The following is an 18,068-nucleotide window of genomic DNA, read 5'->3' on the forward strand; positions in this document are numbered from 1 at the left end:
GATAGATTCTAATAATTGACTAATCATAGAAAATCGCCTATAGTTCATACATATTTGTTTGAATTGTAAGAATTAGGAAATTTTTGCCCAACATTTGAATGGGGTAGAATAAAAACTACTTCTCGAAAAATGTTCAAACACGAAACCTAAAAAAAACTTTCAATGAAAAGTGAATCAATTTTTTTTGTCCAATTGAAGTGAACCAAAAAAAATTTGTTCAATAAAAGTGAACCTAAAAAAAAAATTCATTTTAGTGTATTTTGCACTGAAAAAACCGAGTGAAATTTTTTTTTGGTTCACTTTTATTGAACAAATTTTTCTTGATTCACTTCAATTGGACAAAAAAAAATTGATTCACTTTTTATTGAATTTTTTTTAGGTTTCGTTTTAAAATACCTATTTTTCGAGAAGTAGTTTTTATTCTACCCCATTCATTTGGGAACCGATGTTTTTTTTACTCTTCTGGTGGTTCACCCAGTGTTTAGTCAGATTGAAAATAGATTTTTTTTTCCTTTTCATTTTTTCTCATTAAAAATATATTTGCTAATTTTGATATTTAAGATTCAATTGTTTTGCTTTTTCAAATGATTTAACGAGATATTCTCCCCGGCTTATCTTTTAGAAAAACGAATGTGTGCTTGGAAACATGTGGCTTTGGAACAGAGAGAAGGGGAGAAAGAGAGAGAGAGGGGGAGAATAAAGCAATGGGGAGAAATCGGAGTTCAGATAAAGATGATCATCCAATTGGATGCACTTATAGTGCGCTTTATTCGCATTCGAATAATGATTCGAATCATCTTGGTATTCACTGCAGCGGGAGAAATAAAAATTTCTTTCAAGTTTTCTCTCGCAAATTCACCACGTCAAATATATGCGCCGCGTTTGATACAGTATATATAGATTTTTTTTTTCTTTATTTCTGTTTATTTCAGGCAGACTTTATAATATTTTATTTCAAACTTTTATGTTTAATCATCCAATCAACTACTAACCAAACAAATAATTATCTAACATAGTGTGTATGTTCAACAAAATTCATCTTAAATTTTTTTGTTCTTCTTCTCTTTTTCATCGGTTTTAATATTAAATAAATCAGTTAATTTTCAATTTTTGTTTTGATTAAACCACTTACAGCATCTAGAGTTTTATTTTCACACGAAAAAAAAAATCGTCATTTTTTTATTCACCTTTAATAAAATTCAACAATACAATTGATCAAAAATGTGTCAATTTGTTGGTTGGTTGGTATTGTTGTGGAAAGTACGATATTTCTTGTCCATATCAGTTTTTTAACTGAGCTGTATTCTTTGTGTATGTGTGAGTGTGTTTGTTTTCATTTTTTAAATATTGAATTTAGCAACAATAAGCATTTATATAATAGATTTATATATATATATATTTATAAATTGTCATATATTTTATCTATTGGGTTGTGATAATAGTTTCCATTTGTTCATTAGCTTATTCCTATGTTTTCTGTCTTATGGTTTTGTTGTTGTTGTTTTTTATCGTTAAATTTTACTCGTCAAATTACAATATATAAGGTATTTTGCATAATTTTTTTTTTGGTTTGCGTAATTCATGCGAACCGAAATTTACGTAACACACCGCATGCGATGCCTTGGTATGATTGAATTGTAATACGTTTTCGATTCATATATTTATGTCACATCTTTTCTTAGCATCAGATTAAACAAGTACATTGAATTCTGAATTGAACACATAGTTTTTTTTTGTTTAAATTTTATTTTTATAACATAATTATTAATCGTTATTACAACTAGTGTTTTATTTGACTAAATGCAAACAAATATCATCTTGCCATTTGGGTATATTTTTGGGTTTAGTTTTTATTCAATTTCAAAAATCAACATGTATCTTCTTCTTTTTTTGGTTTGTGGTTGTTAAATTCACTCAAACGGAGTTGTGTCTTGTTTGGATATGCGATACAAATTTAATCTATATATGAATATTCGTGGGAATAAAGTGTAGCGAAGAAGAGGAGAAAGGATATAATAATATAAGTGTGTGCGAAATTGAATTTACAGGTAAAATCGAATTGATTGGAAAATGCGACGAATGAAATGAATTAATAAAATGTTTTCGTTTGTCTGCTTCAATTGGCATTTTACCCGTACGAAAAAGATCCAATTGGTTAATGTTTCACTTTTGGATTTGTAAAAATAATAAAGAAAAAGGTAAAAGGAATCGCGACACAGTTTCAGGGTGTCGACATATCAGATAAATATATTATTATTCATTTTATTGGAGTTTATTTTTTGGTATCAATGCAGGTTTACTTGTTTAGTTTCCCTTTAAAAAAAAATTCTGGGATAACTAGTTATGTACACTTGATTTTTTTTTCTTCTACAATTTTTTAAAGTTTTTTTTTATTGTCTATATTATGTATAGATTTCTTTTTTATATTACATTTTGAAGACTTTTAACAAACAAAAGACTTTGAACAGAGAAGCTTTTAATTACTTGGTATTCTCATCCAATCCTTATTCACGTGCATATTACATTTCATTCTCTTCAGCACACATGGTTTTTGCAACACATGATCTTGCCATTTGCCGTGAAATATTGTTTCGGTGACGACATACATTTTTTATTTTATTTCTGTCATTTTCCTTCGAGACAAACAAATAAAACACCAATCACAATCCTCTTTAAGGGAGAACGAAGTAGATTTAACATACGCTAAAACAAAACAATTTTTTTAGTACCTGAGAGTTTTCTGTTTTTCTCTGTCTTTGGATTAAGTCATATATTCTTCTTCTTTTTGAACACTTTTTGTGAGTGTGTATATGTGTGTATGTGACACAGAGCTTTAAGTATGCGTTCATCGCGATGACGCCTTTTTTAGAGGGGAAGGGGGATCATCATCTGAGCTAAATAAAACAGATTCATTAGAATTCAGTATATTGAATTGTTTTCTCTCGTTTTCCTTTAACACAATCCTTTATAAACAATATCATTTCAGTCGATTTTCCACATCAGTGCATTTTAAAAGAGTCAAAATGTTATTCCCAACAAAAATTGATTGTTATTGTTTGATATGATGAATATTTGGTTGGATGTTACGTTTGTTTTTTGCATAAGAAATTAGCATGGACGAAACAAAGTGCCAAGTGAAGTAGAAAAAATCAGCGTGTTGAATTTTGTTTTGAGGTTAAAGCGGTGTTGCATTTCAAAAGCAGACCTCACTGCAATTCTCAAACAACATTTCGAAAGAGAGATATAAAAAAAATTGCAAAATTTCCAAAATAAATGCATAGCAAATTTTGTTTTTCTTGCAAATATTTTGAAACATTTTTTTCTTCAGGCAATACGTACTCTTTTTGTTTGTGTAATTGGAAAATGCCTTTCAATTTAAACCAATTCAATAACAGACACTCTTATTCATTGTTCGCCACAATGGTGATAGACCCCAATTAATCGTAGCATAAACAGATCGTTTTTCTTATGAAAAATCTTATAGTTGAACCTCGAAAGAGATTTTAAACCGAAATATTCAATCAAAAAACCAATCATTGGATAGGTTAAAATGTTACTCGATGAAAAATCGTGTTTTCTTTTTTTTTTTTTTAAGCCGGCTCAACTTTCAATTATTTTTGTCACACTCTGTTCGCCAATTCAAAGCAAATAAACGTTCAGTTAGAGTGTTTGTGTGCACATTTGGTGTAATTTGATGGAGTATCGAAATGCATAGAGTGCATTTTATAAATGAACAGCATATTTGAATTGTGCGATTTCATAATAGGAATTCTATGGTTTTATTCACTTTGTTTTGTTTGTTCATTCGGTTGTTGGTTAGTTTTTTGTTTGTTATATTCAATTATTTTAAACGTATAACAAGTTGATTTGAATGTAAAACGTTCATAAGTGTCTTAAATTTTTTTTTCTTCTTTTGGTTGGTATAAAACTATGGTAACATTTACTTTTATATGCGATATGATAAAGATCAAAGCCGAAGAAGAAGTGTGAATGAAAAAAAGAAGAATAAAAACAATACAAGTATATTGTTAATGTGGTCCGAGAAGCTCTGTAATACTTCCTTCAGCCTGATGAATGTTTTTTTTTTTCATTTGAGAAGTCGTTTCGAGCGGTATACATACACACTGAAACAACAATCAACCGAAATTGAATTCATCGCTATTATTGTTATTGGTTTATCAATTCGGAATCACACTGATCATGTACACACAATAAATTCAATTGGCCATTTTCTAATGAAACGATTTCAATTTTCTGTTTTATCTTTTGTTTGGCAAAGCAAATGATGAAGAGAGACGGACCGGCGACAGGTATGAAGAAGAGAGATGAAATGTTATGAAATTTGGTTTGTTTATGTACAGACCCTGCATTTTAACAATTTGATTTGATGACATTTGTTCCAATGACCCAATGTGGAAATAATGTAAATATTTTGTTGATTGGTTGATTTTAAATGGCTTTTGATTTATTTACATATTTGAGATTTGATTTTTTGCAATTCGGAAATTGCACTTTCTTTTTTTTATTATGATATGAAGGGATTGAAATGACAATATATATGAAATGATTATACTGATTTTTCAGTGTTTTCAAAATACGCGTGCACACCCATAAATCTCGGTCTTTATTCATTCATTTTCTATTTAAATATAAAAATGAAATGACATACTTGCTTGTTGTTTACATCCTATTCCATTAGATTTGTGTTCAATCTTGATTGTAAGTGTATTGATTGAAATTTCCATATATAATATGTTTTGGCTATGTTTCTCCATCATTGTTTTTTTTTTTTTCGTTAATAACAAGAATTCTATTGATATGACACATTTGTTTGTTTGAAATATAGAAGAGTTAGAAAGTTACATAGAGATTGATTGGAATCGATTTTTGTTTCATTTGACGTTTATCGTTCCATTTGAAATGTTCTGATCCAGTGTGTGGCTCCTGGCCCGCAAAAAAACAACAACACATTTCATTTTTTGGGAGCGAACATTTATCTCGCAACGTCAATAAATTTTCTATTAATTATAAATGTGATGTTCCACTTTGGTATCGCAATTAAATATAGTCTTATTTCGGTTTTGTTTAGCATTGTTCGCTCTTGTACTTTGGCTGGTCACTCTTTTTGCCATAAATTGCAATTACTGTGGAAAAATGAAAAGAAAATCTAAAATGAGAGTGACTCGTCTTTGTCATAGTTCATATGGCGGGCATATGGTGAACACATACGTTAATTTTTAAAGTTTTCAATTCAATTGAAGGGACCATGCGTTAAATAATCCTTGCCTAATTATATTGGTTTTGCCTGAAATGTGAAAATGCTTGAAATTAGAAGAAAAAAACAACACATATTTATTAAAGTGCATCAGCGGACCTATTTTTGCCAATGATTGCCACGTTTTTTTTCTGCCTTTTTATATATCCTCATGCCGCTCGGACATATTAGGCATGTTCCATCGCGTATCAAGCTCTTTTTAATTTGAGGGAGCGATCGAACGGTTTTTTTTTCGTTCAGTTTTGTAAGTTGGTCGTATGGTTTTTTTCTCTGTTGCATGTTTAGCTCTAAAATGTGTATTGCAGTCGAAGCAAAATATTGGTAGCAAATTATTTGTATTTGCGCGTGTTTGTTCAATTCAACTATACGTAATTAATTATATTTTTTTTTTTCAATTAGGTTTTTTTTTTGCTTTTTACTTTACTCCAGCAATGCAAATTAAAGTCAAATGTGTGTGAAATCATTTACACTTAGAGTCTATTTGAATAGAGTCTGTTTTGTTCACAAAGGCCATTTTAAGGATATACTTGCTTAATGGATAAAAATTAGTCGCTGTTGTTGCTATTTGTTCTTTGTTTTCAATAAAGTTTTAAACTATGGTGTGTTTTAGAAGAGAAAAAGAGTGTAATTATTATTTATGTGTGTTTGTTTTTGTTTTCATCTTCGTCGTTTAAATGTTGAAATTAGATCACACGTACTCTAGCATAGAAACTTGGTTTTTTTTTATTTATTTATTTTCAATCAAGAACGACGCGAATGATTTTAGTCACACTTTTTATTTTAAACATCATAGTTTTAATTTGTTTGGTTTTTGTTATTGAAAATTGATGTTTTTTTTTTAAATATAAACTTTGATTAGAATGAGTATTATGAGCATAGATGAAAAAAACATTTTTTTTGTTGGTTATTTGTTGTGGTTGTTGTTGCTTTCGCAGTCAGTACATTAATTTTCCATTTCATTGCCAATCCTTTTTTTTTGTTTTCGTTAAAACATAACATTTCAGTGTATACTTTTTTCTCGTTCTTTGTCGAATTTGTTTTTATTGGATTGATTATTTATTAAATGTTCACTTTGGACAGTTCTAGTTTAGATTTAGAAAAAGCTTTTGAGGAATCCAGCTGGTCCAGCAGCCTGTGTGAAATGAAAATAATAAAAGGTTTAATGTCGGTATTTGACTCGCATAATGGTAAATTCATATTGCAAAAAAAAAACAGACGAAAAATGCAATATGGTACAGACCTCTTGTTGTTGTTGCTGTTGATTTTTCAATTTGGCCTGTGCATTCTTCAATGCTCTGAAATTGAATGAAATTTTTGTTGTTATTTGTGTTTTTTTTTTTGCTGTTGTCATCAAATTGAATTTTAATGGAACGAAGAAAAAAAGGACTACTCACTGTTGTAGGTCCATAATGGTTTTTTCTTTTGCGTTTTGTTCTTCCTGTGTCATTTGCACCACTTGCAATAGACGTTCGGTTTCTTTTGACGCATTGGCCGCTTCTTCTTTCGCTTGAATGTATTGCTCTTGAACACTGTAATCGCAATAATAGTTTTTTTTTTTAAATAAAAATTTGTTCAGCCGATGGAATACAATTGAATACTTACGCTTCCAATTGTCGCTGAGTGTCGGTGAGTTTTTTGTTCAGTTCGCCTGCAGCAGCAGCAGTACCACCGGCCTATAATAAAAAATAAATATTCATCAATCTCTATGCAGACTGCGGCTGACTTCATTTGAACTTTACTTTTTGCAGAGATTTTTCCAATTGATCCATCTGCTCTTTGCGCTTCTGTAATTGTCTATCGAATTCAATGAGTTTCTTCTCTTTCTCTTCAAGTTCCTTTCGTTTCGATTCTATCGCTTTTCTAAAAAACATTAATTACCGAACAAAACATTGAAAAGGAGTGTTTGTGTGTGAAAAATGCTATCGAAGCTTTTCATATTTTTAAAACGAAAAATAAAAGGTCAAACCTTTGCTCCTCGAACAATTTGCGTTCACTTTCGATGGCCTTTGCTTGATTATCTAATTGTTTTTTGAACTCTTCCATTTGTATGAGCTGAGCTTCGATCTCTTTGCGTTGTGCCTCATCAATACCACCTTTAGCCGTATTATTTTGTTGAGCGGATGTCAACTGCTGATGTGTTGTCTTCAGTTGATTATTTGCTTCGAGCAGATCCATCTGGCTCTTTTCCAATTCTTGAACTAACATTTCAAGCTAAACAATAAAAAAAAAACGATGTTAAAATGGTGTTGCGTTAATTATTTATCTTTTTTATGCATACCTGCGATTGGAATCGATCGCGTTCCACATTTGCCGTTTGTAGGTCTTTTCGCAATTTTTCCATCTCTTGAGTAGCTTGCTGAGTTTGGGCAGTAGGTTGTTGCTGTTGTTGTTGCTTTGGCAAAAATGGAAAGCGAACAATTCATTAAAAAAAAGTTAAAAGGAGTTGTTTTAAACCTTTTGTGGCCAAAAGGAATTTAATGTTTCAAATAGTAACATGTTAAATGTATTGCATTTAGTATTTTCGCAATTATTGTCTATTGTGTTAACATTTTTGTGTGGTATGTTGGCTAACCTGTTGTTGATTTTGTTGCTGTAGATTGGCAATTTGTTGCATATGCGATTGCAATTGTTTTTCCAATGTTTGAGCACGTTTGTGTAGCTCTTGTGCTGCCTTTTCAGCTTGATCGGCTCGTCCCTATTTTCCATAAAAAGTGAAAAAAAAATGTTAACATTTCGAATAAAGAAAGAAAATCATGTCAATTGTTGACGTACTTTTTCTTGTTCGACCATTTTGCGCCATTGTTCGGCTTCATTTTCGCTGCGGGCGCCAGTTTCTTGTAATCGTTGTTTAAGTGCATTAATTTCGGCGACAAGCCGCTGTTGATCGGGTGTGGGCGGTAGATTGCGTTGACCCGGTTGTTGCGGTTGTTTCTTTTCGGACTCTTGTAATCTCTTTTCAAGTTCTTGATGTTGTTGTACAAACCTTTTGATAGAGAATAAAAACGAATATTTCCAATCATAAAAAATATCGATTAATTCGAGTATCGGTACCGATGATTTCTTTTCTTTCTTCCATTCTCTCTTGGGTACCATCCTCGATATTTTCCACTTACCGTTTATTTTCTTCACGTTGCCGTTGCAATTCTTGTTCAGTAGCATTCAGTTCCTGTTGGAAGTTCATTAGCATGTCTTGGCTCTTCTCCAATTGTTGTATCAATTGATCTCTGCAATGGCAAAAAGAAATGAGAGGAAAAATCATTTAAAATGTTGACCCAGTTGGAGCGTGTTTTTTTTTTGTTTAAATTTCGTTTGCCAATTACCGTTCGAGTGCCAATTGTTTTGCGTCAGTCTCCAGTTTCATAATATTCTTTTCAACTTGATGGGATTGCATGTTTTGTCGCTGTGCTTTCAGTGCTTCTCGTTCAGCTTCCGATCGTTCCAAGCGCTCTTGGTATCGATTTAGTTCGGCTGACATGCGTTCAAATTCGATGCGCGTCGATTCATTGGCCTCTTGTTGTTTGGCCAAATGCATTTGTGCTTTTTCCAGTTCTTTGGCCAATCGGCCCGCCTCCAAATCGGTAGCGTCACGCGTTTGGAATTGATTTTGTGTATGCTTCTCGAGGAAATTGTACAACAATTGATTAACTTGCAATGCCTTTTCAAGTCGATCACGTAATCGTTCATTTTCGGAACGTTCAGCCGGATTCTGTGGCAATGAATTTGCGCCGGGGCTTATTGCATTTGGTTTGGCATTCGGTCCAAGTTGACGCATTCGTTCGGCTTCCTTAATCAATTTCTCATGACGATCACGCACCTTTTCGCATTCAATATGCGCACGTTCCAATTCAGTTCTTTGTTTTTCCTGCAAAAATATCAAAGTTACACGTGAAAAGTGATGAAAAAATTAATAATAATCGGCAACAAAGAGTCTTACTTGATTCGAAATCAATTTGGCCACTTCAGCCTTTGATAGTTCCAATTGTAGGCTGGTCTCATGTAGTTTGGTCTCCAAATTCTGCCATTCAAGTTCACGTGATTCATACTTTTCTTTGTATTTCAACGATGATTCTTCGTCGTAAGCGGCTTTACCTTTGATGGCATCCAATTCGAGCAATGTCTTATCCAAACGTTCACGTAATCGTTCATTTTCTTCTTTAACACGGCGCGTATCACGTCCGTATGTTTCTTGCTCTTGTAATCGACGCAATTCGCTTTGACTCTTTTCATATCGATCGCGCATTTTGTCCAATTCCAAACTGAAACGGGCCGCCTCTTCTTGTGCCGATTCCATGGCCGCTGAATGTTTGGTATTTGTATGTGTTGCACGATCCACTTCGTATGTGAGCCGTTCCACTTCGGTTTGTAGCATATCTTTTTCCGATTGTAATTTACGCACATCATTTTGTGCCTTCTCCAAACGTTCACGATTTATTTCCAATTCTTCGCGAGCTTTGTCTTCAAGCTCTTTGGCTCTGGTCAATTGTAATGCAATGCGATCGCATGCCTCTTGCAGGCGTGAACTTTCATCTTGTAATTTACGTAGATCTTCACGTGCCTTGGTTGCGCTCAGTGTTGAACGTTCAGCTTCAACTTCCAATCGAGCTCGATCGGCTTCGGTGGTATCGACACGCGATTGCAAGCGATAAATTTCATTCTGTGCTCGATCATGTTTCTCCAATAATTTCTCATAGTCTTTGTTCCAACTATCCTTTTCATCGATCAATTTTTGACTGGCATACAGAGCTTTATCTAGTTTCTCCTTCAGAATATCAATCTCTGTGAAGGCATCATCACGTTCAATCTGAACACACACAAACACAAAAAAAAAATGGTAAAAACAATGGTTGTGAATATTTGTATGACACTGCAAAAATTGAGAGAAAAAGTGTACCTGTAATTTCTGGTGTATGCTATGTGCCTTCTCCCAACGCTCTTTGACCACTTCGAGTTCAGTTTGCAATTGTTCACGTTCACGTACAGCTTTAACGGCCATTGCTTGACTATTTTCTGCACGTTCTTTGTACGAATCAATTTCATCTTGTAATGCATCTCGTTCCTTTTGCAATCGTGTCAATGATTGTTGTGCTTTTTCCGCTTTATCTTTGTATCGTTCAATTTCCAAACCGAGCGATTCACGTTCCTTTTGAACGCGTGACGATTGTCCAAGTGCTTTGTCAAGTTGTGATTGTAAACTTTCAAATTCGTATGCTTGTTTCTCTTTTTCCAATTGCAAACGTCGCAGGTCGGCCGTTGATTTATCCAAACGCTCTTGCAAATGATCGACTTCGTTTTGGGCTTTGTCCAATGAATTTTGTAATTTCTCTTGTGCCAATTGGGATTTGCCTAAACCAGCCTGTGATCGTTCCAATTCTTCGCGTAACTTTTCCAATTCGGTTAATGTCTAATTGGTCATAAAGAATAAAACGATTTCGACGAAAACAACGGGGGAGAGAGGGAGAGAGAAATTTGTTGATTTGATTAGTCGTTGTGTTTAATACAACAATGCATGACCATGAGTTTCAAATATATATATAGACAGTGGAACTGAAGATTGGGATCCATTGCATGCGAATGAAATCACCATATCACAACACTCTGTCTGTCTCTATATTACAATTCACACATGAACGGAGCATGGATTGAACGAGTGACGCATTTTTTTCGCATTCATTACCATTTCGTGCTTTGTTTTCGTTTTTGGTTTGAATTATTTTTTTTTTTTTTTGCACAAATCCACATGGAACAACATAAATTGAATGAGAATGGAAATGGAATTAGTCGACTCGTTCAATACTCAATGCATTGTATGCAATCAATTTCATCTAAAACGGGGCCACTCAACATGCAAAACACCACATTCAAGATGGAACTGTTGTTTGGTATAGATTTATATGAAGCTTTGACCGTTGGATCATTCTTTCTTGATTTTGATCACATTTACAATAGATTTTGTTACAATTATTTTTGTGTAATTTTTTTTGTTCTGGTTCGATTTAATTTTGTTTGGAATTAATGTGGTCGATTTTATGAAATGAATTTATAATCGAAAAAATAAAAGAGTTTAACGAAAAACGAAAATAGAGAAAGACAGAGAGATAGACAGAAAGAGTAAAATTGAAAGAGAGAATGAAACTTATAGATTTTGTTTTAATCTTGGGCTTACTTTATCTCGTTCGGCGTGTACTCTTTGCACGCTACTCTGTACGCGTTCCATTTCTTGGCGCAAGCTTTCTTGTTCACCTTGTGCATTTTCGAGTTTGGCTTTCAGACGATACACTTCACCTTGGCTCTTCTCGAGCTTTTCTTGTAACGATGCAGCCTCGCCACGAGCACGTTCAGCATCCGACTATTTTATGAACAATACATATGAAAATATTTTTGGTGGAAATGTGGTTTCGAGTGTTAAGTTTTAGATTCTTGGTTGGTTGGTTTTTTTTTTGTTTGTTTTTGTTTTGGATAAGAATATGGTTTGGTTTTGGTTTTGATTGGTGAGTGAGTGAGGGGAAACAAACGGGAGGAACGACAACGGGCAAAATCGATTGTTTATTTAAGTTGTTTTTTGTTATTTTGGTTGTTATTTCAAGAAATATTGTTATTAGTGATAAAGAAAGTTCGAATAAATGTTTCATAACGATTTTGTATTTTGATAGAGGCGAAAAAGTTCAAAAGAAAGTTTTGAATGTTGAATAATATTATGATTATTACATTTTGAAGTGTTAGGAGCAAGGCAGCGGTTTTTTGGATTTTGTTCTGATTTTTTTTTTTTTGATTTTGATTATAAAAAGCCAAACGATTTTTTTCCTTTATTTTATACCCAATTCATCATTGCACTGCATTTCCAATCAAATAATTTTGTACTTATTCGAAACAATTATTTTTAATCATTCGATTAATAAAATATGCTCTATCGAAGAGTAAAGCTCTTGGTATAAATAAATATATTTAGAAATATTAATTATCGAATCGAAATTGTTTGGTGATAGACACATTCACAAATGCATATACACAATATTTTATGTATATATTATATCAATAAAAAAAAATACATGAATTCGATGCCAGATTCCATCTCAATTGTTTAAATCCAGTGTATACACCAAAAGCTCTAAGAACTTCCTATTATATATAAATATTCCGTGTGTTACAGTTTGGTGAATTTCAAACACAGTTTGATAAACATCCACTCAAAGTTCAAAACAGTGTGCGACTATTGTCTTTATCTCATTTGCGATGTGCGGTGGCGCTTTGTTTTTAGTTCAGTTTCGAATATGCAATCAAATTGGTCAGTTAGTTTATAAACACAAAACGAAAATTCAAACTCAAACCCAAATCCAAACACACTGACCCAATCTGATCGAGATAAAAAAAAGAATGAAAACAATTGAACTCGCTCACGATCGCACACCAATTGATTGAAACTTTGCAGTGGTCATTTTATCAAACCAAAAAAAAAAACTAAAAGTTGGTAAGTGCATATTGGCGGAACGAAAATTAGTTTCATTGTGTCAGATAGTTGCTAAGATTTCCAAAAACAAATACAAGTGTCGATTATTATTATTATGTAACAAGAACATTTTATTTGTGTGTCAAACCCAATGGCATTATTCAAAGTGAGAGATAGAGATAGATAGATAAACTAATTAGTTAGAGAAAATATTCTAAACAAATAAAAAGAATAAATCATATGTAATTCATACGGGAAAAATAAGTGTGTGTTGTGTGTTGATGTGTGTGTGTGTTGAAATTAGAAGAGAGATGGAGAGAGAGAGAGAGAGCGAGAATAAGAAGTAGAAGGAGAAACCCAGCAGCAGGTTGAATGAGAGGTTGAACTAGGGAATGAAATAAAATTGTGACGAGAGAGGTCATAAAATGGGAATGAGAAATTAAGATGGAAAAAAGAAAGAAAATGAGAAATGGGCACGTGGTAAAACAGCCTGTATTAGAGAGATGGAGCTGAGAGAGAGATAGAGCGAAAACATTCACAAAAACGAGAGCTAGAGAAAGAGAGAGCGCAAAACAGAACAAACACGCCAACGAATGTGCCGCCAAAAATCGCTGTAACCGTGTTTGTTTGTGTGTGTCTGTGTTATGTGTGTGCGCGATGCAAAATCGAATGATACAAATGATTTTTGGCGGTCACGATTCGGCATTTATTTATTTTCTACTCACAAAATCTTGTGTAGGTGCTCCCTAAAAGAAAACAGATGGCATTTGTTTAGAAAATGAACAGAAAACGAACATAATATAATAATCAAGAAGAAAACACGGAGAGATAGAGAGCTGTTATCATTGTTGTTGTTTTTGTTATTTTTTAATGGGATGAATTTGTCTATTTTCTAAAATGGGGGCATTCACCAAGTAAATGATGATTGGATGAAACTTCATAATGCTTGTATCAATCATTTTTTTTGTTACTTTGGGTATTTTTTGTTGTTGTTGGTTTTTTTTTTTTTAATTAATTTGTTTTATAGTTTTGGTATTTTCAATGGATTAGCCACTTCTGCACAAATAGGTTCACGACAAAAAAACACATGGCATACCGATCAAATATATACTAATATATAGAATTGCACATTCAGTACTTACGCGTGTTACACGAAGTTCGGCTTCGGTTCGACGAAGATCGGCCGCTGTTTTGTCGGCACGCTCTTGTGCCCGATCCAATTCTTGCGATGTGGTCAATGTCGAACGGCCGAATGTCGTCTAAAGAAGAAAGAACCGACAATATCAGGATCACGTAATGAAATGATGAAAAGCGGAATTATGATGAAAATCCACGTTTTGCGGAAAATTGATAAATACCGTTACCTGTGATCGTTCAAGATCATGACGCAAACGTTCATTTTCGAGTTCTAAACGTGCCAAACGTTGTTTTGTTGTTTCCCAATCGCTTGTGCTGCGTCCAACTTCGGTGGCCACTTTATCGTATTCGGCCTTCGATTTGCCGAGTTCACTTTGTGACGATTCCAAACGCGTTTCAAGTCGCTCTTTTTCGATGTGAATACGATCCAAACGTGAATTCAACTTTTCAATATCACATTCGAGCGAATGTAATTTTAATTTATATTCGGTCACTTCACGTTCATGCAATTCACGTTCTTCTTCTTTATCCTTTTCGGCACGATCACGTTGATCGCGTAACTGTTGCATTTGCTTATCTTTGTCACCAAGCGTCTCTTCCAAACTATACAATGCACCCTCGGAATTACAGTGATGGGCTTGCATTGCAGAAATTCGTGCACGCGCCATTTCAACTTGATTATCCTTTTCCTTAAGCAAATCTTCAAGATTTTCGATCTAAATTTTGATTTGGATTGTATACATGAAATTACAAGTGATCAGGATCAGGTGGACACAACCGATTTAAAAAAAAGGTTGGATGCGGGGGGAAAATACTTACCTTTCGTTGGAGTACATTAATTTTTCTATCTTTAATGTCCATGTGATCCTTAAGTTCGGTTAGTTCATTTTGAATGCGATTACGATCTTGAACCGCTTGAACAGCGGCCTGTGTTTTCTTTTCAATCAAACGATTCTTTTCTTCCATTCGAGTTCGAAGCTCTTCAACGTCCGATTGAAGCATATTGTAGTGCTCCTCTTTGGCACACAATGATTCCTTCAATACGCCAATGTGACGTTGATAATCCTACACAAATGTGATTTCGATCGATTATGTTAGTCATTTTTGTACGAGATGAAAATTAAAAATTTAAATCTATGTTCACACATATATCAATATAAATAGAAAAATAACACTCACTTGATGGCCACTTACCTGATGTTGTTCTTCAAGTGTCTTCATCTTAGCTGCCATTGCCAATATTTCTTGATCGCGGCGTTGAATTTCCAAACGAAACTCGTCCAACTGTATTGATGATTCGATTTTGATTGGGATTTCATTTAGATATTAATGTTGATGGAACAAAAAGAAAACAACACTTAATGCTAAACAATGTTTTCTATTTCTCGGCATTTTTTTTTGGTTCAATTGAGCAAAACGAAAAATACAACAAATTGAGCCGAAACGAACAACAAATATAAAAGAATGTTGGAACAAAAGGTGACTCGAGTGGAAAATATACATATATAAAATTCAACTTGCTAACAAACACACGATTTGATTTTTGAAGAACGAATAACCAAAATGAATAAAAAAAATATATGTTAAAATAGAAACAACGGAACAAGAACTAGATATTTTATGTCAAACAGTATATTTTATATCACTGCAACATATACACAGAACTTAAGACTGGATGATGAATATAAAAAAGTGGCTGTTTGGCATCATTGAGTTGAACGAAAAGGTGGGGTTTTTTTGTTCACTTCATTCTCAGTTTCGGTTAAATTAATTTATTTCAGCAGATTAGTAGACAAGGATTTCTATGGAGCAATTTATATACATTGTAGTTGAGTCGGACAATCGAGTGAAACAATCGAGTGAAAAAGTGTAACAAAAAATAAATTAACAAAACGAATCAAAACAAAACATTTTATATCGTCACGAGACCATATAGATATGTGTGAAAAAGTGCACATTATGTTTGCATCCGAAATGTTCATTCTTTATAGTTTTTGACAATATTCTCCATTATTTTGTTTTGTTTTGCACAATATTCAGCACATACGTGAGAGAGATATATATATAATTAAGTGAGAAGGCGGGGGAGATGACCGTGTATCGCAAAGGAAAAGAAATAAACACCCAAAAAGAAATCATTAAATCCAATTTTTTAAGTCGAATTTATTGAATTTTTGTTTTTTTTTTAATTGCATTTTTTTTTCTTTTTTTTATTTGGTTTCAACACACGTGTTCTTTTCAATAAGAGAAAAGAGTGAGAGAGAAAATATCCGTTTTTTCTTCTTCTTCGTCTCTAAAATGGTTTTAAATATTCAGTTGCGACCTATGGTCTCATAGTTGTTTTTTTTTTTCATCGTAAAATATTATTCTTTTTTTTTATTTTTGTCTTTGATTTTATATAGTTTTTCTTTTAATTATTTGAATTCTCGCTTGACACGGTTATTTTGTCAATACGGAGCTTATCGAATAAAATTGGCTCATGTTTTCAAGTTAATTGAATCGGTTTTTAAATCTACAAAACGAGAGAGAGAGAGAGAGATAAAGAGAGAGCAAAAAACAGTTTTTCCGCCTGAAATATACTAACAAATTGAATTTGTTTTAATTGTTACTTTTTTGTCTTTTTCATCATTTTTTCATTTGCATTCGATCGTTTTTTTACTACCAATGCGCCCAAAACATAAAGAGAAATATTCATCGATAATAAAGCTCTCGGAAATTTCGCAAATTCCAGGGGTCCAAAAGATCAAATTAAACAGAACTTAAAAGCCACAGAAAAATTACACTTTTGAAGAAAAACATTGGGTGAATGATTCCATGATAATGAATTCATATTTTGCGCCACCCATGTTTTTCGAAGAGTTTTGAAACTACCCCTGTCTTGAACTGTATATCGTATCGTATACCATAAAAAATCGAGGAATATCCAAATATCCAAAACTGGGTTCCGGACCTCTTACTTTTTGCACGTTTCACTTTTAAGCAAATCTAAAGGCCCCATTTCCTGGGAAATTAATGGAATTAATCTGAATATATCTCTATATATTCCGGGTGCATTATTTTTTACTACATACACATGATTGTACGATAAAATTCTGTACAAAATCACAATGCCCGTAGTTAATGGTAACATTTTGTGAAGTTGACAACAGAAAAAAAAATATACACACACATACATTTAACTACATAATAACATTAAAACAAAACACATTTTCGTATTATTGCCATTCTCTTATTGTTTTTAATTGGAAAAAATGAATGTGATTGTCCCACTGTATTTTGGAGCATTTTTTATGCATTTTTTTCTATCCTTTTTCTGTTTGCTTCTTTAATTTTCTCTATTTTAGCTTATATTCTCACGATGTATGTGTGTCTCTCATCTTTAATAAAAAATGATGAACATAATCACTTTGCACAAATGTTAACAATATATATACTAGTTACAATCAGAATACATGAATATGGTTACCCAGATGGTTACCATACAGTACAATAAACTATAAGAAAAGCGTATTATTATCTTTGAAGAACAAACAAATAATCTCAAAAACAATTTTATTCTTGTCAAAATGAAAATTCTAATTTTGTTCAAAACAATAAAAATTCAAACTGTGACATATGACGTGTGCGTATTTTCTATCATTTAACTTGAATACTCTTTTGTAGTATATTTTTGTTTTTCTTAATTCTCAATTTTGTCATGAATTATTAGACCTGAAGCAACACCATTTATATATGTTTATATAATATGTATAATAATAACTTTATATAACTAAATCAGTTCGAAATGCATTATTTTTCTCTATTTTTTGTTAATCATTCGTTTAATTAATTAATATTGTGTATATAAATTGCAAAATAGTTCAAATAGTTTGCTTTCGTTTTACCGACGACACAAGCATAGTTCATCATTTTTGATCTGTCTCTGTTACTTTGGCATTGCGATAATTGTCATTTTGACTTTATTATCGTTTGCTTAACGAAACTCTCTATGAACAGGATGGTGTTTTGTTCACTACTTTATTTTTACTTATTTGTATTGTTTTCGCTTTTTTGTTTTGTTTAGAGTTTGATGATGAAATGCAAATGAGAGCTAAAGTTTTGTGATTCTAGAACAATGCAAAAAATGCTATTATTTAACGGAAAGAAGAGTGTTTGAATTAGACGTTGCTAGATTTTATTTTAAATTTTCTTCATTTAAAAAAAAGAAGCATC

The 18,068-nt window shown here is 32.6% G+C and overlaps 1 protein-coding gene across 11 annotated transcripts in view; it reads right to left on the reverse strand.

Annotated features, from left to right (window-relative positions):
- Positions 1-1,142: 1,142 nt before the first annotated feature.
- LOC116338702 (trichohyalin) overlaps positions 1,143-18,068 on the reverse strand; it is a 41,731-nt gene continuing 24,805 nt past the window's right edge. For 5 of the 11 annotated variants that reach the window (XM_031764131.1, XM_031764191.1, XM_031764122.1 and 2 more), the window contains 20 exons: positions 15,036-15,140; positions 14,676-14,921; positions 14,078-14,572; positions 13,862-13,978; positions 11,439-11,621; positions 10,167-10,676; positions 9,210-10,076; positions 8,596-9,137; positions 8,389-8,499; positions 8,048-8,258; positions 7,848-7,970; positions 7,554-7,667; positions 7,242-7,486; positions 7,015-7,135; positions 6,878-6,948; positions 6,670-6,804; positions 6,516-6,570; positions 5,375-6,407; positions 5,230-5,305; positions 4,078-5,144 (listed from right to left, as the gene is read on the reverse strand). In XM_031764131.1, coding sequence (XP_031619991.1) covers positions 6,369-6,407; positions 6,516-6,570; positions 6,670-6,804; positions 6,878-6,948; positions 7,015-7,135; positions 7,242-7,486; positions 7,554-7,667; positions 7,848-7,970; positions 8,048-8,258; positions 8,389-8,499; positions 8,596-9,137; positions 9,210-10,076; positions 10,167-10,676; positions 11,439-11,621; positions 13,862-13,978; positions 14,078-14,572; positions 14,676-14,921; positions 15,036-15,140 — 4,290 coding nt within the window. In that variant the 3' untranslated portion in view covers positions 4,078-5,144; positions 5,230-5,305; positions 5,375-6,368. Of the gene's footprint in view, positions 2,895-4,077; positions 5,145-5,229; positions 5,306-5,374; positions 6,408-6,515; positions 6,571-6,669; positions 6,805-6,877; positions 6,949-7,014; positions 7,136-7,241; positions 7,487-7,553; positions 7,668-7,847; positions 7,971-8,047; positions 8,259-8,388; positions 8,500-8,595; positions 9,138-9,209; positions 10,077-10,166; positions 10,677-11,438; positions 11,622-13,861; positions 13,979-14,077; positions 14,573-14,675; positions 14,922-15,035; positions 15,141-18,068 lie in introns of those variants that run through there. The other 6 variants (XM_031764199.1, XM_031764174.1, XM_031764157.1 and 3 more) reach the window with 5 other exon arrangements.

This window comes from Contarinia nasturtii, unplaced genomic scaffold, assembly GCF_009176525.2.
Source record: "Contarinia nasturtii isolate CC-2019 unplaced genomic scaffold, AAFC_CNas_1.1 Cnas_scaffold_78, whole genome shotgun sequence".
Classification (NCBI taxonomy): domain Eukaryota; kingdom Metazoa; phylum Arthropoda; class Insecta; order Diptera; family Cecidomyiidae; genus Contarinia; species Contarinia nasturtii.